The sequence below is a fragment of the Dermacentor andersoni genome, chromosome 2 (assembly GCF_023375885.2).
Source record: "Dermacentor andersoni chromosome 2, qqDerAnde1_hic_scaffold, whole genome shotgun sequence".
NCBI lineage: Eukaryota > Metazoa > Arthropoda > Arachnida > Ixodida > Ixodidae > Dermacentor > Dermacentor andersoni.
Window position 1 is genome coordinate 182358222 of NC_092815.1, and position 26318 is coordinate 182384539.

At 46.5% G+C, this 26318-nt stretch overlaps 1 protein-coding gene across 1 annotated transcript in view; it reads right to left on the bottom strand.

Annotated features, from left to right (window-relative positions):
* The window catches only part of LOC126540851 (uncharacterized), a 105056-nt gene that overhangs the window by 56729 nt on the left and 22009 nt on the right, over positions 1-26318 (bottom strand). The window contains exons 6-8 of the mRNA XM_055076418.2: positions 11694-11794; positions 1690-1811; positions 444-508 (exon numbers count right to left, since the gene is read on the bottom strand). Of these exons, the coding sequence (XP_054932393.2) occupies positions 444-508; positions 1690-1811; positions 11694-11794 (288 nt within the window). The remainder of the gene's footprint in view (positions 1-443; positions 509-1689; positions 1812-11693; positions 11795-26318) is intronic.

Consider the following 26318-nt stretch of genomic DNA (forward strand, 5'->3'; position numbering starts at 1 on the left):
CTCGTTATCGAAGCACACGAAGGAAACCTATCGGGAGCGCTCTGCGAGCGCATGGCCACTTGTTAGGCCGACATTTATGGGGAAACGGAAAAAGAGAAGAGGCGGCGATGGTGCGTTCACGGAGAGTTGGCTCTGAAATATTGGCAGCGTGTGCTAACGCTCCGTCCTAGCTTTTTTTTTCATTTCTCAGAGGATTTACACTTCAGTAAAGCGCGTTCAATAAGTTAAGCTGGGTTGCACGCGTGAGAGAGAAAAAAACGTCTGCATCGTTATTTTCGATAATTGCATCTCGCCCTCTGGCACGCATTCCTAATTCTCAAGAAGTACAACGCTTATCCTGGAGTTGCCCAGGAAATATTTTGAGAGAACGGGGTGAAGCAGAAAGCGCCATTGCAGTTAAACGGATTGGCGTAACTCCAATAGCAACTCACTATATCACTTACATATTTGCGAACTGCTTTTCCGCCTCGCCCAGAAGGTACCAAGCGTTGATGGCATCTGGTGGTGTCTGAAAATGCAGTAGTGATCATTAGCTCGAACCGATACATTTGTGTTTGGTAAGATATTACGTCGTGTAAGCATTTGTTCTTATCGCAAGCCTGACGTTTCCACCTATTTGTCCCGAAATGATGATGTCCTCAACGCGGCTGATTTCTCACTCTCAGATGAAAATGCCCCTGAGCCACGCGTTTTCCAAGTGGCCTAAGGCTACTGAAACAAGTTTCACTTGCATAATACAGAAGCGCCACGGTAACGTAGCTCATTGCGACGTGGTTTACTCGTTTCACAATTACTGAGTGCACTCTGAAAGCATCTCCTTTTCGATTTGATGTCGGCGTGCAATGCGCAACAAGTTGCATCGTTCTTTGGCGCGCCTTCGAGCCAACACTCCCGGCTCAGAATGCTTAGGGAAATATTTAGAAAAAACTAACAAACTTACGGTACAACTGTTGGTTCGTAGGAACGAGCGAACAGAGGAAGCTCGTGATCGCGTCGACATTCCAGGCTCAGAGTGCGAGGTGAATGTATCTAGAAAAATAAAACTTCGCTACAACTGTTCGTTCTTGTGAACCATATACGTGTTCCTCATTTAGAACAGTCGTAGGTGCCATTTCGTCATGATTACCGTATCAGCGCTTACGAAAATTATTGTTTCGCAAGCTCGGCTGAAGTTCAACAGAAAAAATATCCAACAAGATGAACTTGCCTCAGTATACCAGTTTTGTTAATTATAAGCTTTTGGCGTACTTTTAGCGCATGCTACATGTTTTCCAAATTGCCTTAAGCTACTGTAAAAAAGCTACACTTGCATAATTGCATAAGTGACACGTGTGATCCCACACGTGTCACTTATGCAAGCGTAGCTTTTGGCGGCCGTGGTGTCACGGTAATCTCTCGCACGTAATGAATACAAAGCAAGGCCGTAACTTTGCGCCAAAGTAAGCTTTGGTGGCGAAGTGCCGATCGCTTGGGCACAAAACGGCGCCAACAAATGGAAACCACGCTGGCTCAACTGTTCGGTATGCCAACACGCCGTGCCACGCGCCAGTGTAACACCAATACCTAACCGAATGAAAACTGCGTTTCAGCTGTTTAATTGCCATTATTTCCTGTTTTGCCACCATACATGAGGCGCACCTGCAAGCATCAGTGATGCGGCCCTTTTGCGTGAAGTAAAGTTGTTCTCACCGTCCACATGTCTTTGCCAATGAGTTGCCACCACTCCGGGTTGAGATGGATTCCGTAGCACGCCATCATGGAGGGGTTCACGTACAGGGGCTCTGTGTCCTCGGCAGTCACCACGACTTCAGCTGCATGGACGATTTGGGAAACATCTCACGCCGAAGTTGCCGGGAACTGCTTCTTTTTCCCTCCTTAGAGTTCGATGACGTACACTGATTCTCACTGGCGCAGGAAACGAGCTCTTGTGGCGCTCTCTCCCTTTGCTGGCGCTCTATAGTGACGGCTACTACGCCCACCGCAGGTGAGCGTAGCAGCAAGTAAGCTATTGGCCCAGGCACTTGCTTGGGCCAATAACTTATCTACTGCAAGACCAAGCGACTGTTCATTTGCGAGAGGGCAAACGCATGTGGCTGTAAACCTGGATTGGGGAGAATTGGGGATAAGAGTTAATGGAGAATACCTTAGTAACTTGCGATTCGCTGATGATATTGCCTTGCTTAGTAACTCAGGGGACCAACTGCAATGCATGCTCACTGACCTGGAGAGGCAAAGCAGAAGAGTGGGTCTAAAAATTAATCTGCAGAAAACTAAAGTAATGTTCAACAGTCTCGGAAGAGAACAGCAGGTTACGATAGGTAGTGAGGCACTGGAAGTGGTAAGGGAATACATCTACTTAGGACAGGTAGTGACCGCGGATCCGGATCATGAGACTGAAATAATCAGAAGAATAAGAATGGGCTGGGGTGCGTTCGGCAGGCATTCTCAGATCATGAACAGCCGGTTGCCATTATCCCTCAAGAGAAAAGTTTATAACAGCTGTTACGTTTCGCCTACAACGCGCGGTAATGCCGGCGCGGATGCAACGGACGCCGAGGCTTCGCTCAAAGCGGCAGACATTTTGGCCCGTTCGACGCCGCCGCAACGCCTGTTGAGCGTGTCCAGGCGTGTTTCAGTGCCACGTGTCTTCGTATGTGCGTGTGTGTGTGTGTGCCCACGCTTGTCAAAGCGCGGCAGCCGGGGAGCGGAGCTCCCCAAGTGAGGAGCCAGCAGGTCTGTCCGTCGGCGGGTTGGCGATGCGTCACTACACTCGGTTCACCATGTCTCTTGGCTCGACCGTGCGCGCCGTCGTGGGCTCATGCTCCGCCGTCGCGTGGGCTCATCCCGTGACCTTCCTTCTGGCCCGCGACGCCGAGAGTATAAGAGCAGCTGCCCCCGGACGCCAGGAGAGAGGCTCCGATTTGTACTGTTGAGTTACGTGCTCTCCCGTCTCACCACTTCGGTCGACCTGACCGGCCGCTCTTTTGCTATGTTAGAATAAACAAGTTGTTCTGTTACCAGTCTTCTCATGCTTTGCCGGGACCTTCGGATGCTTCCAGTGCCCCAGGCCGCCAGGCCAACGCTACCCTTGGGGCTTGCGACCCATTGGCAATAACGGGCGTCAGCACCGAGACCCCAACAACTGGTTGCCAGCGGTGAGATCGCGACAACGGAGGCCAGCAGCGAAGAGATGCGGTTGAATGTATGCTGAGCAGCACAACGACCATCCGGGAGCAGCGCAACGAGCCCTGTGTGATGACTGGTTGCCTGCAGCGGAACGACTGCGCTGAAGTCTTGGCTGCGAGGTTTGGTGAGTGCGGGACATTCTTCTTCTGAGTTTTGCCAGGCTTTTGTTAGTGTCAGAAACAGAGCTGGTAATTGTGGTTGTCGTTGCTGCCGGGTTAGTTTGCGGCAAGACAATAGTAGGCAGTAGAGAAAGCAGCATTCAGAGCAGCCATGGATTTGAAGTCGTTGCGCAAACCGAAATTGCTGGAGCTTGCAAGAGAGTTGGGTCTGGATGTCTCAGACAAACTCAGAAAACCAGAACTGCTAAGGGCTATTCTTGAGCTAGAAGCTGAGGATGACGAGCTGTCGGAATGCCTTGAGACCATTGAGGAGAGGGAGACGGCAAAAAGACAGGAGCGCGAACTTAAAGAGCAAAAAGAGAAACAGGAGCGCGAACTTAAAGAACAGAAAGAGAAAGATGAGCGTGAACGAAAAGAACAGAAAGAAAAAGAAGAGCGCGAACACGCTTTGGAAATGAAGCGTCTCGAGTTAGAGATAGAACGCGCTCGTAATGGAAGTCAGGCACACGGTGCAGGAGAACGAGTATTGTTCAAAATGACTGACCTGATGCGGCCGTTTAAGCTTGGAGAGGACATTGGTTTGTTCCTGGTTAACTTTGAGCGAACGTGCGAGAAGCAGGGGTTCTCTCGGGAAACGTGGCCACAGCGCTTGCTCACTTTGCTACCCGGCGAGGCGGCCGACGTAGTCGCTCGCTTGGAGAGAGAGGAGGCAGAGGATTTCGACAAAGTGAAATCGAGTCTGCTAAAAAAGTACCGGCTGTCAGCGGAGGCGTTCCGTCGGAAGTTTCGGGAAAACGAGAAAGGCAGAAGTGAGTCATATACAGAGTTTGCGTACAGGCTTATGTCAAACATGCAGGAGTGGCTCAAAGAAGAGAAAGCGTTTGGTGACCACGAGAAAGTTCTGCAGTGTTTCGGGCTAGAACAGTTTTATAGTCGGTTACCTGAGAACGTGCGGTACTGGGTCTTGGATAGGCCAGACGTTAGTACGGTGGCTCGAGCCGCTGAGCTAGCCGAGGAGTTTGTGACGCGTCGGGCTCGCGGTGCTAAGGACGGTCAAAAGGGTGAATTTGGCTCCAAGTTTGAGAGGCCGAAGTTCACACCCATGAGAGCAAAGGGGGATACACGTAGTGCGGATGCGAGTGAAAGCAGTCCGACCGAACGTAAGGAGACGGCGGCAACCGAAGCCGAACGCAGAAAGCGGTTCGAGACGAGGCAAGCGCGCGTTTGTTATACGTGCCAGAAGCCGGGTCACTTTTCGGCGCAGTGTCCAGAAACAAAAACAAAAGTCGTGTTTTTTACTTTATGCAGCACTGACGAGAACATGAAGCTTCTCGAGCCTTACATGCGAGACCTCCTCGTGAACGGGAAAGAGTGCCGAGTGCTTCGCGATTCCGCAGCTACAATGGATGTAGTTCACCCCTCTTACGTAGAACCCGATATGTTCACGGGCGAGTGCGCATGGATCAAGCAAGCAGTGGAAGCTCATAGCGTGTGTCTGCCGGTAGCAAAAGTGCTTATTGAAGGACCTTTCGGAGCACTTGAGACGGAGGCCGCAGTGTCATCTATGCTGCCCCCCCAGTACCCGTACTTATTTTCGAACAGGTCCGATCACCTCCTGCGCGAGAAGGGGCTTTTGTTTGGTGAGGCTAGCGTTCAGGCCTTAACCAGATCGAAGGTTCGGGAGCTCGCTGCAAAGGCGGTAGTTGCGGGGCCGACGTTGTTGAACGATGAGAAAGGGTCAGAGGCGCAGCAAGCTGGTATTCAGAGCACGCCCGAACTGAATAAAATTGAGCCTGTAGCGTTAAAGGCACCAGATACTGGAGAGGAAAATCCCGACACGGGAAGGTTAGAAGAGCTGTCTCCAGATTTGCTCATCGCGCCTACGTCAGACGGACTAAACAGGTTGCTAAAAGTCAGCCGGTCGGCTTTGATAACCGAGCAAAAGAAGGATGGCAGCCTAGAAAACATACGCTGCATTGTAAAGGAAGGTATCGCCAAGAAAAATGCTCGCTTTGTGGAAAGAGGTGGGGTCCTGTACCGGAAGTATCTAGACCGCAGGGGATTGGAGTTCGATCAGCTGATCGTGCCTCAATGCTATCGTCAGGATCTGTTGCGCTTGTCGCATGGGGGTTCGTGGTCCGGACACCTAGGAGTTAAGAAAACTAAGGACCGTCTCTTGCAAGAGTACTATTGGCCAGGGTGTTTTCGGGACGCAGACCACTTTGTGAAGACATGCGACACCTGTCAGCGGGTGGGCAAGCCAGGCGACAAATCGAGGGCGCCGTTGAAGTTGGTACCTATCATTACGGAGCCTTTTAGACGGCTCGTTATTGATACTGTGGGACCTCTGCCGGTAACAGCCACGGGGTACCGACACATTTTGACTGTGATCTGCCCAGCGACAAAGTTCCCTGAAGCAGTGCCGCTTAAAACACTCAGCTCAGTTGAGATAGTCAATGCACTACTGTCCATATTTGCGCGAGTTGGTTTTCCTGCAGAAATCCAGTCAGATCAGGGTACAGTGTTTACTAGCGCTTTGACGACAGCCTTTCTCGAAAGGTGCGGGGTAAAGCTGTTACACAGCTCAGTGCACCACCCCCAGTCGAATTCCGTTGAGAAGCTCCACTCCGTCATGAAGCGCGTGTTGAGAGCATTGTGTTTTGAACATCAAACTGACTGGGAGCTGTGTCTGCCTGGAGTGATGTTTGCATTAAGGACCGCGCCGCATGCGGCTACGGGGTTTTCGCCAGCTGAGCTGGTGTACGGTAGCTCGCTGCGATCTCCGCTTCGCATGCTTCGAGAATCATGGGAAGGCAGGGGCGACGACCCAGTCGTGGTAGAGTACGTGCTTAAGCTCCTCGAACGCTTAAGAAGGGCACAGGAGTTGTCAGGTGAAGCAATGGCAAAGGCCCAGCAGAGGGCCAAGGTTTATTATGATCGGACAGCCAGGGCCCGTCGTTTTGAGGTGGGCGATGAGGTCATGATATTGCGCACATCGCTAAAGAACAAACTCGACGTGCAGTGGGAGGGCCCAGCACGGATTGTTCAAAAACTGTCGGACGTTAACTACGTGGTGAGTCTGCCAGGAAAGCGGAAAGCACAGCAAGTTTACCACTGTAATCTGCTCAAACCCTATAAGCAACGGGAAGCAGTGGTGTGCATGATGGTAAACGTTCCCGAAGAGCTTCCGGTCGAGCTTCCGGGACTAGGCTCAGTGACGAACAGGAAAGACACCGATCAAGTCATTAGTGACTTAATAAGTAAAGCATCGCTGTCGCCTGAGCAGAAAACCGAACTACCTCAGCTCTTACAAGAGTTTCAAGGTCTGTTCTCTGAGAGGCCTGGTAGGACTTCTGTCCTTACTCATGACATAGAACTTACCTCCCCAGAGCCAGTACGATCCAAGGCGTACCGGGTGTCACCCCGCCAGAGCGATATTATGGAGGCTGAGGTAAAGAAAATGCTACAGCTCGGTGTTATTGAAGCGGGTGAGAGTGATTATACCTCCCCTTTGATTTTAGTTGAGGTACCGGGCAAGGAACCTCGTCCTTGCGTCGACTACCGCAGGCTTAATTCCATCACTAAGGATCAAATTTATCCGATCCCTAACATCGAGGAGCGCCTTGAGAGAGTGAGTAGCGCTCAGTTTATTTCCACCCTAGATCTTGTCAGGGGTTATTGGCAGGTTCCACTTACAGAAGAGGCTAGTAGGTATGCGGCGTTCATTTCACCAATGGGGACATTCCGTCCTAAAGTTTTGAGTTTTGGTTTGAAGAACGCGCCATACTGCTTTTCAAGCCTCATGGATAAAGTGTTGCGGGGACAGCAAGAATTCGCTTTACCGTATCTAGACGACGTAGCGATATTCTCCGCATCCTGGCCTGAGCATATGGCGCACTTGCGGGCAGTGCTAACCCGCCTGCGCGATGCGGGCTTGACAGTCAAGGCTCCCAAGTGCCAGTTAGCACAGGCCGAGGTTGTCTACCTCGGACACGTGATTGGTCGGGGTCGTCGCCGCCCCTCTGAAATAAAGGTGGCCGCTGTGCGAGACTTCCCGCAACCGCGCACGAAGACCGATATTCGGTCGTTCTTAGGTGTCGCCGGCTACTATCAGAGGTACATCCCCAGGTACTCTGATATCGCGGCTCCCTTGACGGATGCTCTAAAAAAGACAGAGCCGCAAACAGTCGTCTGGGATGAGACAAAGGAAAGAGCTTTTAGCGCCCTAAAGAGCGCCCTAACAAGCCAGCCTGTGCTACGATCGCCCGACTACTCAAAAGGGTTCGTTGTTCAGTGTGATGCTAGTGAGCGAGGCATGGGCGTTGTACTGTGCCAACGGGAAAATGGAGAAGTAGAACACCCCGTCCTGTATGCTAGTCGTAAGCTGACGAGTCGTGAGCAGGCGTATAGCGCCACCGAGAAAGAGTGTGCGTGTATCGTGTGGGCCGTTCAGAAATTGTCATGTTACCTAGCTGGCTCGAGGTTTATCATTGAAACGGATCACTGCCCTCTCCAATGGCTGCAGACCATCTCTCCCAAAAATGGCCGCCTCCTGCGGTGGAGCCTCGCTTTGCAACAATATTCCTTTGAGGTGCGTTACAAAAAGGGGAGTCTCAACGGTAACGCCGATGGCTTAAGTCGAAGCCCCTAACGTGGGAATCAGCCTCAAAATTGCTTGTTACTGATGTTTTTCTTCCTGAGGCAGGATTTTTAACCTATTGCTTTCGTGTAGTGTTTCAAAGTGATGATGTGCTTTCTAGTGCAATTTTCCGATTTGTGGACGCGTTCTGAGTGCTGCTAAACTACTGTAAGGAACTAGGCAGCAGTATAAAAGGGGAAAGAGCCTGGCAGGGCTTAGTGAGGGTTGTGCCGTGCTTGCTGACTGAGCGGTTGACTTTCGGCGTAGTTCTAACGCTTGCCGGAAACGAGAACAAAAATGTCAACTCTCCCGAAGTCACTTTGCAGTGTCCTGTGTGAACGTGAACGTGAGAACGAGGCCTTCTCTGTGCGCTGCGCTCAAGAAATGCCAAAGGACGCCCGACTTCGGTTATGAGCATCATCGAGCGACATCCCTCCGGACAGCGGATGCAGTCCCCTGACCATCGGGATCTCCTTCCCCCGGCGGGGCGGTCTGTTACGTTTCGCCTACAACGCGCGGTAATGCCGGCGCGGATGCAACGGACGCCGAGGCTTCGCTCAAAGCGGCAGACATTTTGGCCCGTTCGACGCCGCCGCAACGCCTCCCCGCCAAGCGTGTCCAGGCGTGTTTCAGTGCCACGTGTCTTCGTATGTGCGTGTGTGTGTGTGTGCCCACGCTTGTCAAAGCGCGGCAGCCGGGGAGCGGAGCTCCCCAAGTGAGGAGCCAGCAGGTCTGTCCGTCGGCGGGTTGGCGATGCGTCACTACACTCGGTTCACCATGTCTCTTGGCTCGACCGTGCGCGCCGTCGTGGGCTCATGCTCCGCCGTCGCGTGGGCTCATCCCGTGACCTTCCTTCTGGCCCGCGACGCCGAGAGTATAAGAGCAGCTGCCCCCGGACGCCAGGAGAGAGGCTCCGATTTGTACTGTTGAGTTACGTGCTCTCCCGTCTCTCCACTTCGGTCGACCTGACCGGCCGCTCTTTTGCTATGTTAGAATAAACAAGTTGTTCTGTTACCAGTCTTCTCATGCTTTGCCGGGACCTTCGGATGCTTCCAGTGCCCCAGGCCGCCAGGCCAACGCTACCCTTGGGGCTTGCGACCCATTGGCAATAACAGGCGTCAGCACCGAGACCCCAACACAGCTGTGTCTTACCAGTACTCACGTGCGGGGCAGAAACCTGGAGGCTTACGAGAAGGGTTCTACTTAAATTGAGGACGACGCAACGAGCTATGGAAAGAAGAATGATGGGTGTAACGTTAAGGGATAAGAAAAGAGCAGATTGGGTGAGGGAACAAACGCGAGGTAATGATATCTTAGTTGAAATCAAGAAAAAGAAATGGGCATGGGCAGGCCACGTAATGAGGAGGGAAGATAACTGATGGTCATTAAGAGTTACAGAATGGATTCCAAGGGAAGGGAAGCGTAGCAGAGGGCGGCAGAAAGTTAGGTGGGCGGATGAGATTAAGAAGTTTGCAGGGACAACATGGCCACAATTAGTACATAACCGGGGTAGTTGGAGAAGTATGGGAGAGGCCTTTTCCCTGCAGTGGGCATAACCAGGCTGATGATGATGATGAAACGCTTGTGCTCCCATGCGCGAGCTTAACACTTCTTTGTTCCCCTTAACACTGGGCTGCGCAATACTTCACTGAGATTACGTACAGCAATCACTTCAGTGCACATTCGATACAGGTTAATTAGGACAGTAATATAGCCTATTACGCCTACGGTGTTAAGTTATACACAGAGCGTCAGTAACGGATGCTACCGGGATTTTTTTTTTCAAATGATACCTCGACAGAACTTAAGCACCTGTGCTGTCCCGTCTTGTCGCCTTTGTGTCTGCAGTGTTTTACTTGCGCTAAAATGGAAGGCTTCGCCAAGTATCAATCAACTAGCCAAAGCGCAACTTCTTTCAATAGGAGGTTAAATAAGCAAGATTTTCTTATACAAGTGTATATAGCCGTGCACTTAACGTACTTTTTGCTGTTTAATCAGTATCATTAAGTAGAATGAACTTTTTATTGTGACATTAACTGTATAGACACTCCAACAAAATTTTCGCACTCATCGTCCCCATGAGGTCCCGTATAAATTGAGGTATATTTATGCTATGCCATGCCTGGCTTAAATGACATGCGGTGTATGCCAGTTACATTGCCGCACGATTATATTACTAAAGTTGCCCACACCAGGTATTACATTCTTTACAAAATTATTTCTCGGAAACTGGAGAATGGCAGCCCACGGAAACAAAATACCGACAGCGCATGCGTTTTAGTTTGATTCATGCTGCCATTACACAAGCGAGTCTTACACTTCCTGTAGAATGTTAACATGTTGCTATCGCATTCATTGCTCCGCCCTTATGGCGAAACGGACATTTGTTTTTGGATAAACATTTTCACGCCGACTGACGTTCAGGCCTGAGTCACTCATAACGATAGTGGTAGGCATTATAGCGAGATAATCACCGCGGTGGTATGATATAACAGCAGTACTAATTTTGAATACGCACTCTGTGATATTCACTTTGACGATGGCGCAGACAGCGCTCACAAAATGGTACAAGAGCCACCTGCCGAAACGGTTCACGTGAGAAAGGCCAAACTACAACAGAGATGTCAAGGGGCTTCCTTAGTAACATCTCTCTCCGGGTTCTGATGCCTACAATTATATACGATATAGTGCAATGTGACGGGTTCAGTGATCACAGTAACGAATTTCACGCGAGAGGTATGCGTGTGCGTGCATGGGCATATGACGCTGGCGTAACAGGAGGGTGTCCGAGAACTGACAGCCCCTGCAATTTAGTCTGCAAATACTTAAGAGCACTCTACCAAGGTTTCTTAAGAAATACGGCGAATTGGTTATCGATATATATATATATATATATATATATATATATATATATATATATATATATATATATATATATATATATATAACTCTATTCTGATTTAAACCGGTTGTAGATAGATTGTTTTTGCTTTGATGTATTCTTTCATTTATTACTATTTTGTTCCAGTTTATTTAGACAATAAGCATAGTTCTTTTCTTTTTTCAGAGTTACCTGGGATTTTAGTTTCAATTTGTGTGCACAGTGTACAAAGATTCACGAGTGTGTTCCTTCATTATTTGGCGATTGCATGTTACTATTTATTTCTGTTAAGCATACTACTTAAACACACTGAAACTACCAGATTTAGTGTTGCTTTTTTCTGATAATGCGACACCTTAGTTATAAGATTTGTTATGTAACAGTGTGACTCGGTGAATATTGCTGTAAACTCCACGTTATCGGGGGTTAGGGTTCCTTCAAGCCGGTCTTGCTGCTTTCTTCCCTAAGCTCATTAAATATTTTTATGAAAAGAATAAAGAAAAGAAAAATGTTTTTGGCGGGAGGAAGGGGGGAGGGGGAGTTACAGCGCTGAGGCATTCTTATCTACAGACATGTAGACATGTACGCGAAACATTGACATGCACATATAAGGCTGGGCTAGTATTGGAAACATATAGGGAGGCTCACCTTTAAACGGAGCACATTTGAGACGCGTCAGTGCGTTCATTCTGCACCGGGCGAATAACTACACTGCCGTATCGCGGCTGAAAGGCGCACCACGGTGTGCGCGCTATGATCGCCAACCGCGAGATACGATGGGTCTAGGCTGAGCTACGCAGCTGACTTGATTGGCTTAATACTTTTCCAAAATTCGAGGGGCCTCGTCCCAGCAGAGGCATGTGCGTACCATGGGTCGTGTTCAGCCAGGCAACGGCGACAGGAGCGGGTGCGCGAGCAGCTACGGCGCTCGTTGTGGCGTCCTTGGCGAATGGCGTGTTATCGTTCGTCCTGCCGAAAGAAACCGTAATGTTTAGCTCTATAGTGCAGCAGCCGGCCAGGAGTTTGCGCGTATCCCCTCCATGCATGCCGTCTGTTACTGCCTACCCATATTAGCGACCCTGCAGAGGAATTCACATTCACACACACTCAACAAATGTGTTACACTCTTAAAGGTGTTCGCCACTCACACGGGCAGCGCCCCCTAATATTAGGGCTTTAGAAATTATTTATAGCGAACGACAACGAGCTTTAAAAGGACACTGCAGAGCAAGGAAGAGCAAAATCATTTCTTCTGAATCCGGGAATCACTCTTGCACAGTACCTAAAACTCCATTTCTACCGAGAGAAACCGCTTGGTAGGTAGAAAAAAAGAAAGGAAAACGAGAAACGCAATAGACGGGTGGCGACGCCATCTTGAAATTCCCGCACCAGCTCGCCGCTGTGACGTCATGGAGTGTGACAGCGTCTGCTAGGTTCCAGTTAATGTCTTAGCGGTAAAGACTGACTACATTGTGCCCTAAAGGAGCTAAAGACTGAATATGACAAGCTTCGCGAACTTTTACTGAGTCAACGCGTCCCAAAACACGAAATAATTCAAAATACATGACGTCACACTAACGTGCCGCCTTTGGTGTTTCGGCGCGAAAATTAAAAAAGATGAAGCTGTGAGTTTCACTTTATCTTTCAACAAATGACATAATTGTCTATTAACGACAATATAGTTCTCATAGAATGCTATATCAGTAGAAATTGATTTATCGTTTTGCTTTAGTGACCCTTTAACTAGACGCGATATCAGAAAAGCGTAGTTGAAAACAGTCTAATAATTCTGACAACCTTGGACACACAGAAATACCTGAGAAGAGATTTTCACAACGATCGCTTTGAAAGTGTATTTAATTCTCTTTTCGGTCGTCTAGTGCACTTATTTTAACTATATACTTGCCTGAAAAAATCGCCAATCGGCAAACAAGGCATTTCGTTTGGCCCTAAAAATAATTCTGTCTTTCACCTTCAACGTGAGGGTGTTTGCCTTGGAACAACCAAACACCCTTTATGCGACCCAAAAAGGTGCGAGAATGTTTAGCGTGCACGAAGACAAAAACGCGGACAGAACTCGCACAGTTCAGCACTTTATTAGGCTATTGCGTAGCCCTGCCTCGACGTAGAGATTCCTACACAAAAAAAATAAAAAAATAAATCCTAGATTTAGGTCTGGCTTTGCGATGTCTCAAATGCCATGGGAATGATGGTTTGTATGTACATGGAGTTGTCCAATTTGCGTGCTCGTGCATTCATCATATCTTTTAGCGGCGTTATCCGTTACGCTTTACCAAGCAGTGATTACCAAATACAGCAAGGCCCTGCTGTGCACATGCGTAATCATCGCGAATTGTATTTTCTAATGCAATACCTTGTCCAAGAAGGAACAAGAAACATAGTCACAAATCCTTGTGAAGCCACAAAAACCAAAAGGCACATCTATGTTATTCCAACACCGGCTGCACTGCCACACATGCGCATCTCTTTTAGACACTAACGCAAGAGATACCTTCAAGTAACTTTTCCGGATAACTGCGTGCCTCTACGGCCGAGGTCTGCGCGATGAGTTTCAGGAAAGTGCACTCGCACCTGCTTGCTCCTCGAAGAAAAAAAAATGTAATCTGCTGTCTTAGGGGCCCACAGAATGTCGTGTTTTGTAGTGCGTGCATCGCGCGAGACGCGACGCTTTGCGTTTTCGCACCAAAGAATCAAGCGCTGTGCCTTGCCTGCGCTTATGTACAATTTCTCGAGTATTTTAGAATAGAATTAGTTATAAAATTACTATGAGCTGGAAAATGCCTGCGAGCTTCTGTATAGGCCAATTATTTCTGTATTTCTGCACTATTTTGTGTAAAACATTTCAAGCGCATCAATAAACTGAAACTGAAACGATAATGTTGTTAGCCACTTTCTTTCGCGATGGATAAGCTTGGCGGGCTCTTTCCGAGGGTATGACGAGAAACCTTCCAGGGCCTGTGTTTGTAAACGGCGCAAGAGAACATATTGGGTGGTGTGTCACAGTACCACAAGCCAAGCACTACGCTGCTGTTAAATTTCGAGCAATGTTTGGCGCAGACATTTCCAAAACAAACGCTGCCTGTAGTGTATACTCGTGACCAAGCACAACCCGATGTAGAAGCTCTGTTCTACTCCACAAATTATTACCTTCCGTACTTGTTAGGCCGGTACACTCTAAAAACTAAGGGAGTGCCGGGCACTCTCTTTGAGGGAGTAGCTGCTTGTCCCATGTTTCACTCTCTTTTCGAGAGTAGAACGACCCTCTTTGAGAGAGAGTAGGTCAACTCCTCCTGACAGAGTTTTGTTACTCCACCGCAAGGGATTGCTTGTACTCTTCCGCAGAGTGATAATACTCTTCCCACAGGGAGTGCTAGTACTCTTCCGCAGAGTGCTAATACTCTCCCCGCAGGGTTAATAGTACACCGCCAGACCGAGTACTTCTACTCCCCCAAACAGAGTGCTTGTACTCCTTCAGAACAGAGTGCTAGTACTCTTCCCAATACCCTCTTAGCCAGGTCCTGGTCACGCATGCAGGCAGGAAATCAGATCAAATTAGGGCCGCTGATATACTGTTCCCTAGGCGGCTCCTCAGAGACGCTGGCCCGATTCCAAGCGGCCTTCAGAATAGGCGTGAGCAAAGTTATGCAGGATTTTAAAGTCATTTTTTCCTGGCTATTTGCTGCCTACCGTGAGGCGTGACTGCTCTGAAGCGGCCTATGCGTATGCGTCACGAACGCCACTGATGAGAAAAAAAAAAACGAATTAACACTTAATCTGCAAATATCTTCGCAAATTTCACAATCAGGAGTCACACAATCTAATTAGAATACAATTGTCAAGGGAATCGCATACTTATCAAGAATCACTATGCTCTATAAATAATGTGAGTTCGAACCAGCGTACACTCGCATTTGTACAATTCAAAACACACATCATAACCATTACACCACAGCGCCGGCACGCCCAGTCGTGTTCTTTTAGAGGTTATATATATACCAAACGTATTTGATGAATCGGCTGTGGTGGGTGGGGTTTCTCTGCAGTGTGCTGTGCTGTTGTGTACTGGAATACGTGTGCGTTTGCATCATTTCCATTCCTTGCTACGACTAACGAAGGAAGACAACGTAGACGACAACGTGAGAACTATTCACGGCTTGTCGTCACCGCAGGAAAATAACAAATGTGCCGTTCAGCTCATGATCGAGTGCTTCTCCAGTCCATGTTCTCCAAAATACGCGGATACAAAGTATTGCGCCAACCATCCACGTATGTGAATTTAATTCGTGCGTATACTGGTGAGCAACTGCGACGCCAGTACCAGGCATTTCGACGTGCCTCACGCTGCCGTGTAGGCGTTCTTTTCAAGTGCATTAGTTTAGAGTTTGGTTCAGTCCGCTGTGAGCTGTTGTCCTGCATTAGCAGCGGATCGTTAGCGCTTTGAAGCGCATGCATTCCAGCATTTGGAGACTGCTTATGCCGATAGCCGCGTCAAATGCATTGGCACGCATGTTTAAATGACTAATGTGTCCACTTGTTACGCGTGCACTGCTCGTATCCTGTGGCAGTGCTCGTTCTAAAAGCTTCGAAGACCATCTACACTCATGCGTGTGTTTAATTTATATATGCACAGGATGGACTTGCCGGCTAGTTGGTTGAGCATTTTAGAAGAAACAGCGCAACACAAGGTCGACGCAAAAACATGCCACACCACGAAGCGCTGGTGTGGTTGATGCTTTTTTTCGTCCTTGTGTTTGCGCTGTTTCTTCTTCCATGATACACGCACACCACAGGTACGCGAAAGTTTAGGAGCATAAGTGGTTAACTCTGTTTTCCCCGTTTTCTCTCAGTGTCAATGGCACAGTGCGTTGCCCGGAATTGTGCACGCTTATCCCCATATGCAGAAATGCATCATAACTTGAAGCCCATGCTTGACTTGATCTAAACGACGCAAGTCGTGAACGCACCAAAAGAGAGGCAGTGAGCGTCTTGGGGGACGTTCGCACCAGGCGTCGTTTATATCAAGTCAAGCATGAGCTTTGTATTAAGATACATTTCTGAATACGGGGGCTAGACATCTGCTTCTTCCAGAAAATGTCGAAGAAACGCCCGCCAAAACCAGGCACATTCGTAAACTTAACTAGGCAATACGAAGCTCCATAGAAAAAAAAGAAGAGTGGTATTAAAAGCTTTCAGTATTTTTCTTTACTCCAAAATAGTTGCGCTCTCGTGGCTTCACTGTACAGAGATAGTGCAGCGTTAGCTAGAAAGCATGAATTTCCTAACTCCATGCCAAAATAAGCTTGTAAAATTATTTAGGTGCTAGAATCCAGGGTTTGTAGCGATCCTTGAAAATCCTTTATTTCTAAAATGCCATTTTCAAGGCATTGAAAACCCTTGAATTTTTAGAAGTACTGGAAAGTCCTTAAACTTGTACACTTGGCTAGACTTAGCAGACATTGCCAAGCGCTTTTTTTCCCTTCTGTGACACTCTTTCGCATGTCACAGAAAATTGTCTCTGGAGGTAATAGAAGGAAAGCGACATCCTTAAAGTTGAAATTACAAAGGAGCTGCAGATACCAGTTTTATGCACATGGAACCAGCGACAAATGTGCTTGGAGGAGCAGAAGCAGGAAGCTCAACAGTTGAGGCATTCGAAGAGAAGCCGTGAAGAGTAAATTGAGAGCGACAGACACAATAAAAAGAAATTAGAAATGACTATTGCTTATTTGATGGTGAAAAAAGCTGAGGCAACAGATGACATCACATACACTGTCAAACCAAACAGTATTCAAAAACTGCAAATGTTGCAAGTCCAAGTAGTTAATTGTGCTATTGCAGAAAAACTTTGAGCGCTTTCTTGAAATGCTTCCTTGTGTGCATTTAGTGGTGGGCGGTGAAAGGCAAATTAGCAGTCTTTCAAATGTTTGAAATCACTGAAATGCGATTTGTTTTGTTTTCTTTTGTTTGCATTAAAGTTAACGGTGTTCTTGAACAAGTTATTGCCTGTCCAAACTACTACACACATTGCACAAGGTCTTTGAAGTTACTGTGTCGGGGCCTCGAAAGTCCTTGAAAACCATTGAATTTTTTTCTTCAAAATTGCTACGAACCCAGCAGAACTGTCATAGAGTAAAAACCTTGGCTGAACAGGGGCTTATACGCAGAGCACAGGAAGACTAGAAATGCAGTAGCAGGCATGGAGGGCCCTGAAAAAAATGTGCCACATCCGCTCGTCTGCCTTATGTTTCTGCACCGACTGTCGCATTTTTAATAGAAGTGCACTTTCTGTTCTACTCCAATAAACGCAACATTACGAACTCCAGTGTGGGGCAGTCCTTCAGCCAGTGCAGAACTTTTTCTGTACATCCGAGTCAGCTCTGTCATTTTTCCAGCATTGTAGTACAAGATTTGTTAAACTGGTTTAGCAGATTATGAGCAGTATACTCTTAAATTAGCTGTTTATTTGTATGCACAAGTTCAGGTCCTCAGTTTGGTTGCATGACAAATTGCCATACCTCAATAGATACAAGAAACAATTTTATTACAGTTTAATAAAATCCAAACAGTAATAATCACAACAATATAATGACAGACATTTCTTTTGGTACGTATACAGCCCATGTCTTGGCAGTGTATAAATTCAACTATACACCGCAAGTACTGTGTCCTGACCACTATTATTCACATGTGTAAAACCATCACAGCAATTCAACAAGTATCACAGTAATTAGTGACATACACTTTGTAACTGCTTTACATGAGCATAATGTATACAAATGGTCCCTGTGTACCTACACATGACTAGTGCCACCCGAGTACTATTACTCACAGGCGTAAAACCAACAAAGCAGTTCTTTAAAAAATATCACAGTGCTTAGTGACGTACATGCTGTAACTCCCTTGTAGAAACTTAATACAAACACGTGAGGACACAGAAAGCTAGCAGTGGGCATACATGGGAATACCACCGCCTCAATACTAATTCACAAGTGTAAACCAACCAAGCAGTTCTTCAAAGAATATCACCATGCTTAGTGACATACATTTTCTAACTAGCTTATATAAGCTTTATACAAACATGAGAACATACACAAAGCTAGCGGTGCACCCGCATACAAGTGCGGCCATCTGAACACGATTATTTGCAAGTGTAAGCTCAACAGAACAGTTCGTTATAGTGACGCACATTTTGTAACTGCCTTATACAAGCTTAGCGCAAGCACAAGAATGCATAAAAATATAAATTAAAAACTTGCTCTATGCATACACAAACAGATCAACACAAATGGTAAACACCGCTTTGAAGACAAATGTGACTGTGGCAAAGCGCAGTGCTGTGCCGGTTGAAATCGCCACCCACAAAAGTATTGAGCAATGCTTAAACCACAGGCAATAAAGTGCTGAAAGACTGCGTCTCTAACGTAACTATTTTAATGCAAATTTCTTGAATATAGGGCTCGCTTGCAGATAAGGCATCTGATCCAACTGACCTGATTTTACACCTGCTACATGCATACAATGCACTCAGATATAACTGGTAATATTAATTATAAAAGGCATTTAAAAGCTTGATAGTATGATGAAGATGCATGACTAGAAAAGTTCTGTCCCCCTCGTACTTGTTAAAAAGGTGTAAGTACGACACATGTTCTTTTTTTCCTCAATTTTTGCATTAATGGACAGCCGGGAACCTCGAACCGACACACAAAAAAAAGATACTGCTATTTTAATAGTGTTATGAATAATTTTTTGTGAAAGCTTTTTTACAGACAAGTTGCAGTCTCGTTTCTGGAGGTTGAGCTGTATCTTGCAAAATAACTTGAAAAGTGGTCACATGGGAGCATGACACTATATCATAATGTTAGTTTCAGTTGACTCTCTTGCCCTACAAGTCGCTGCTCACTGTGGCCAGTGATGCAACAGCAGTGTCTGTGTGATTTTCATCACACTTCTGTCCTATGCCATTCTTACCAGAGTTGGCGGCACATAGATACCCAAATTTCGATAGTGTTGCTTTCTCAGGTGGTTGCTTTTGATTTCTCAATATCAGTTGGCACTTCAGCTGCATCAAACTTCTTTTTTACCTCTTCAACAACAACATCAACAACAATCTTATGACACCTGTGTTGTCCTTCTAGTTGCCTACAAAGACCAGTCAATCTAGCAACAACACTGACAGTCTCTACTATCTTGTAATGGAGGAGAGGTGTGTCCCACCATGTGTTCCACATTGTTGTCACTATGTGGGCTGGCTGGGGAGGCAACAACTGTAATATGTTTGCATTTGCATATATTAAAGTGATGCTTGTACTGTGTTATAACACCTAACTTAGTCTTGCACTTGCTGCAGAATAACACTGGCTCACAGTCGTGGTGAAAAGCTTTTGTATGTTGAGCAAATGAGTTGTATCCACTACAAAAAAAGTCAGTGATAGCACAGATGTTGCTCTACCAGGCCTGGTGTTGTTCCTTCTGACACTGCTGCTGATGCTGATGCGCTGCTGCTTGCCTCGTACACTGTTGCAGCTGCAGTAGACATGGCAGTCTCTGTATCTATTGCTGCCGTGTCATCTGTCATGGTAACTTCCAAGTGGTATCGGGCTCACTTCTGCAACAGAGATGTTGTTTGCCCCTTGAGGGCTCTCATGATCAGGGCCAATAATTTCGTAGGCATTGTCTCCTGCATCGAAGAACCAATAAGAACAGCATGAATTAATAAACATAGCTCTAAAAAGTACGGACATCAAGACTTAACCACAAGCTTTGCACATAAGTGACCGGGCTTAATGAATAATACTTGCAGGAGGAGTTACACAATTGTTTGTGTATATTACAGTAAAGCCTCATCAGAAGATATTCAAGAGGCACGGGAAACATGTCTCTCGAAACCAAAAATTTTGAGACACTGAGGAGCCAGACTAGATCACTTTATTATGCATCATCACTAAAGTATGTTTTGATATATCTGAAGGAATAAATGCTCAGGGTGGCTTAAAGGGCCCCTAAACCACTTCTCGACATTTTTTGAACATTTCAAGAAAACACGCGTATCGAAATCAGAATGCCGTCACGATCGACGAAGCCAAATGCCAGAGTGCGTAGCACTGCCGGAGCACCACAATATGAAGAAAATGACCCCGTGCGCCTCTCTGGACCTATCCTGCACCCCCCAGTTTGCCCTGACGTCAGCAGGCTGTCTCTGATGATGTCACCAGTTTCCGGTGCTGTCGATTGGTCGAACGAAAGTGTACGACTGCCGGCAAGGCCTGCAAGCAAATACACACACTCCTTCTTGCTCGTCGCGTTGCGCGCGATGCCATTGTGGGCAGCCAATGGGGGCAAAGAACAGAAACGCCAACAGAAGGGGCTCTGTTTGAGGCTCTTCAACACGAGTCACCATACAGTTCCGTTGTATTAGCGCCACCCCTCGCAGGACGACGGGCCAGCGCGGCAGCAACAGAGCTCGTTGGTGTTGGCCTGTCCCGTAACATTTGGAGGTGTACTAGGCAAGGAAAAGACGATACTGTCCATATGGCGTGTACCAGATGAAAGAGTAAAATGAGTGGGGACTACTTTTCGATAATCAAACACACGTAGCTCCACTATTACTGCACCGTTTCGAAAAATTCTCGTGGCTACCTGTTCATTGCCTTATTGTGTAGAACTGCAACACCGCAACTAAATTTCAACCTCGGTGGTTTAGGGGCCCTTTAAAGAAGACATTCACAGCTTTTTAGTGACTGTAGATTGTGTTAGCTTCCTTCCCAACTTCTGGAATTTAAACACTTCACTTTGCAAGCCTTGTTGCTCGCAGTACCTTTGAGGTGCTCGCAGTACCTTTGAGGTACGCTCGTCAGCTTCAACTGCCGACACTTTCTGCCCTGCACTGTCCTCGTTGCCCTCCTTTTCTGGTTCATGCTAAAAGAGACATGCGCGATTGACTTGTGTAAGGATTGCGTGATCTTTACGCTAATATGATAAAAAAGCAGGCAATGAGGCTAGAATGGAACATAATCCTTCAGCTCTAAACAGTTTTTTGGGCCCACATCATTCCCTCATATGACATAAGGAAACAACTTGATTGCAGTAATGGCTGCATGTGATCTGAGTTGATTGAAACAAACTATACGTAAGGTTGTCCTGTATGTAATTTTATCAGAGTGCTTTTTAGATGTCCTGCTGGTGATCCTGGCTGCGCGATGCTTCTCATGCTTTTTGGCACGATTCCTTTTTTTCCACTCCACTTTTTTTTTTTCAGATTTTCTCCCCTTTCCCTTCCCCCTTGTGTAAAATAGCACACTTGAAGTATCAAATCTGTTGAACTAACGTGTGTATCAAACCTGTTAACTTGTGTGCTTCTCTGTGGTCTGTGTTGTATTTTTGCGCTGCACAATTCAATTCAAGATGAAAGATGGAACGTCCCTGCCTTTAGTTGTGTGTGTGCGTGCGTGCGTGCGTGCGCGCGTGCGCGCGTGCGCGCGTGTGTGTCTGTGTCTGCGTGTGCGTGTGTGTCTGCGTGTGCGTGTGTGTCTGCGTGTGCGTGTGTGTCTGCGTGTGCGTGTGTGTCTGCGTGTGCGCGCGTGTGTGTCTGTGTGTCTGCGTGTGCGTGTGTGTCTGCGTGTGCGTGTGTGTCTGCGTGTGCGTGTGTGTCTGCGTGTGCGTGCGTGCGTGCGTGCGTGCGTGCGCGTGTGTGTGTGTGTGTGTGCGTGTGCGTGTGCGTGTGCGTGTGCGTGTGCGTGTGCGTGTGCGTGCGTGCGTGCGTGCGTGCGTGCGTGTGTGTGTGTGTGTGTGTGTGTGTGTGTGCGTGTGGTTTTGAAATATATGTACATTCAGGAGTACCTGCATGCCCTTCTCTCCTGCTCCAGTGACGAAAAGGAGAGCCTGTTTATGTACCATAGTAAAAAATTCAAAGGTTTTCGCTGTGCCCATTACATCCCTTATCATATGGATCTGTCACAATACAGAGTAGCAGTGGTCCATAATACTAGCCCATCCCAACATAATTATAAATTAACACATACCGACATGCTGCGAAACAGCTCTTGCAAAGTCGCTGGTGAAGGCAATTTCCGCAGCACTGCAGTAATACAGCCGAGTTCCACCTGTATTGTGACAAATCCATATGCGTGTTAGCAACTCAGTAGTTGCTGATGGTTTCATAAGCTTTACACTACACAATAAAGTAATCTAGACAACTTTGTTGGAACAAATGCACATAATTAGGACACCACTTAAACACTAACACGATTAATTGCCCCCAATCTCTCACTCATTAAGGGATAATACTACTGAAACATCGGTGGAGAGCTCAGATTAACACAGCCCATAAAGGACAAGCGTTCTTTGAGGAAAACAGCTATAACAGCGGTTAGTTTTCTTGATCATTTTATGTGGTAGCTTTGATTTAAATGTCATGCAGTACTATAAAATACGAAGTGCCGCATTTCTAGCAGCAGAAGGCGTCGTCAGGCTCATGGTACAACAGATTTTTGCACTGTTTGTCAGTGAGCAGACACATACAAAGAAAACCGAATTCACACATACATATACAGTGTCAAGTGCACTTCTCCTTCTGAAAACGCAGCCACCAGTTCCAATGTTGCTGAAAGGAAAGGTTATATAAAGTGCGAGACTGCATGGAACTGCCAATTATGACTGTAAATGTATGGTCTGTTGATTGCAGAGGTAGTCACTTGCTATTTCTAGTCTCTTTTAGAAGCATTACTAAAGAATAAATTAAAATCTATTCATAAGTCACGAATTTCATGCATCCACAGTTTGGCTAAATAACCTGTGAGAAAAAGACATGTTTACCTGGAATAGCTACCTTTTTTCCTGCTGCAAAACTTTCCTTCGAATTAATGAAATAACTTTACAGCGTCATAATGCGTTTCTCGCAACTACTTGCCGGCAGTGGCGAGTTACAGTGTTTATATCCGACTCATTGGGCGACAATACTGCCAAACACAAATGCTTCACGAACTCGAGAACACGTCCCTCGCAGAGAATAGCAACCATATATGCCTCTGTGAGACATGATCGCACCTTTGTGGTCAAAATGTACATTAGAAGGACATCACCATCTCATTAAAAAAAAAAGCCTCCGTACAAGGCAGCCGCCAACTGCATAATGTGAAATTGCAACTGATGTCCACTTACTGGTGGCCTGTGTTTGAGTCACTTTTGGCAGTTGACTGGGTGCTGAGAAATGCACGTCCTGGGTTGTCCCTGCAAAACATACAAGGTTATGTCAAATGTTGAAAATATATATATGCCGGCATTTCATCAGTCGCAAAACAAACGAGTAAACTAATAAACAACTGTAATGTAAACAGAGTACACATCATAAGATAGGCTGTCAACTGTTACTGCATTACACAAAAAACCTAATGCATAGGAAAGACTATATGTATACACACGAAGCTGACACACAATTTAATTCGCTCTAGGTTTTTCCGTGCAGTATATTCAAATTATTATGTCTCGTGGTTAGAGCAAAATTAGTGTAAATTACGAACTAAATTATCTACCCTGGAAACTTTTCTTCAATATGCACCTGTGCGCGCTTCGAACGAGTAGCGTTGTAAAATTTACGTACATGGCATTTAAGATAGTTGCTGAACACGGATTTCCTTTGCCCTGTGTCGTGTACAGTGAGCTACATATATCTGCCCCCCCCCCCCTTTTTGTACTAGCCATACTGCGTGCCACTGCACCTATACGCACGTCAATAAACCTCACGGTACAGAAATAAAAAAAGCGCCAATCACCCATGCCTGCATGTTGTAGTGGGCCTAACCTAACCAAGCATGGGCTGTTGCTTTTTATAGTAAACACAGGCACCGTGCTCATTGCAAGTATGTATCATGTCGCTAAGCAAATATGCAATTTCATTGTACCACTATTTTTTTATCACATGTATATATCTGTTGAGAGGCAAGACAAAAAGCAGTCACTTCTCAGAACTAATCAGTTTTCTTAAAACACATTTTTAACTTTTCAATGACACTTGCTGCTATGTGTTTGCCTCCAGAGAGCATACTTGATTTGACTTTCCAATCAGAGACATTACATAAATATACCATGTTAAGATGACTGCCTGGTGCACGTGAGAATTTTCATCTTCGTGTAACATACTGTATCTTGATTTTGTTGACATTTGGTCAAATGGTACACCCAATATACCCACATACTAGTTTTCTTGTTCAAATAACATGCCAATGTATTTTGATTTTTTGGCATTGGCTCCTCTGCACTACGTGAAGTCTCGCTGCACTGGCTCTTTCACATCCTCGTGTCCTTGCAGCTGCCTTCTTGCGTTATATAAAGCGGGTGCCTGAAAAATATCGTATGCAAAAGTCAACACAAGGGCATGGTGCAAAACAACATCAAGACAGTCAAGGCTATGGCAATAAAAAAGTCTTAGCTCTTAGTCTTCCTAGTGAAATGCATGCAAAACATCCAAATGACTGCAACAGTCAACTGCTAAACTAACTTCAATTTTTAATTTAAGCAAAAAAACAAATAAACCGCAGTTCATCCTTGTTTTTCATGAATGTTAGAATACTCCTGCTAATGAATAGAATATTGGTCATTTTCAGACGTCATAGGTCTGTCATGAGTCTGGTGTATCGCAAACACCACTTGTGACACATCCTAAGCACGTGCCCAGTGTGCCCCCCCCCCCCCCCCCGCACCATCCTTGGTTGTGCCACTGCTGAAGCCATAATTTGAGGATTATAGCTGCAAACATGATGTTCAGTAGGGATGAAAATATTGTCCTTCAGCTCAATGGATATATGGATGTGCCTATAAAAAAGGGCAACAAGGCTTGTTATGGCAAGCTTACCCACATTTCAATACTAGCAAGTTCACTGCGGCCTGCATCTAAGCTTACTAAAAGGCATGAACTTATTTTCATGCATGAGATGCGCAGTGGAGTTCATTTTTGACAGATCCGACTACTGCTGCAGTTTGAAATCTAGCATTTTAGATTCTTGAAGGCATGTAAAAGTTGCAGTTAAACCACAGTTAGTTTATTACACCAACCTATTGTTCTGTGTACGACGGACTGGTAACACGGAATTAAAGCGACATTTTATTTTGATATTTTATTTCTCTACTAAAAATATTCAAGCGATAAACACATCTTGATCTGCCATGCTATAGCAAAATGCACACATTACGCTTGTAACCCCCAGAGGAAGGCTGATTTAGCTGTTCATATGACATAACTCTGACACGCCAACTCATATTAGCAAATGCACAGGCATGTCCAAAACAATAAGCGTATGCAAAGCGCCCCTGCAATTGTAATTCCACACAGCAGCCGTTATATTCGATGCCGATGCGTAACTAGCTGCTCGACAATTCACCGAGTTCGTAGACATAAGCATCCTTTCAGTTTCGCACCGTGTACGAAAACCGCAACAGGAGACAAAACCAGACCTGACGGCGACGAGCGACGGCTTCGAGCGACAAAACGGGCCGTCGCTTGAACTTGCGCGCGGCAGCTACAAGCGACGCGACGGAGATGGCTGTCGCGTTGTTCGGTTCTGGAAATCTAGAAATCGTCGCTCGTCGCCCAGAAGTGCTATGAGCGACTAGCCAATAGCGCGAAGCCGGAACTGGATGTATACATACATCGCTCAAATACTACCGATTGTCGCGCGGAACGAGCAAATGATTCAATTTTTATACGTGCAAGGATAAGAACGTACTGCAAGACCTCCGGAAATATTTTATGCTACTTTTTATAGTAAAATACATCAACGTAAATTACTAAAGCACGCGTCACGCGTGACTGCAGCCCTCATGCCGGCAACACCGGGGAGGCGTCGCTCAAAATCGTCGCTCGCACGGAGTACGACTTGTAGGCGACGAGCGAACGCGACAGCCATCTCCGTCGCGTCGCTTGTAGCTGCCGCGCGCAAGATCGCTTATATGGGGTTTATACTTTTTTCAGCATAAAACATGGATTCCTCATGCGTTTTCAGTAAGTTCAAGATAACGCGCCCAACTGACCTCTTGCAGCATGCAGCTGAATGCCTGCGGCAAAGTTTCTAACTAGCACTGGTGCTGCACGTAACTTCAGTGGTCGCAGATTCCCCCTGCGCGAGACACCGTCAAGCGCGCGGTTTATTTATAAAAAAAAAAGCATGCTGCCAGCAAAATGACGCCTTCTGTTATGTGATTCCTTAGTTCAACAGCGTTCCGTACACAGTAGACTGGCAAACTGAATAAATTCAAAAACACAAAACGCACGCTAATCACACTCCGCATAGGCTCGGAATCACGGGCTGGTGAACTAACCATTTTAAGCGTCCTCTCGCCTGGCGTCTTATTGAACATACCATAGTTCTGGCAGCGTTTGCGATTTTTAAAGCTCTTACGGACAACGGCAAAGTGATAAAATCACATGCAGTTATCGCGACGACTGGCTTTTTCGATTGACATCGAGAGACAGCGCGTA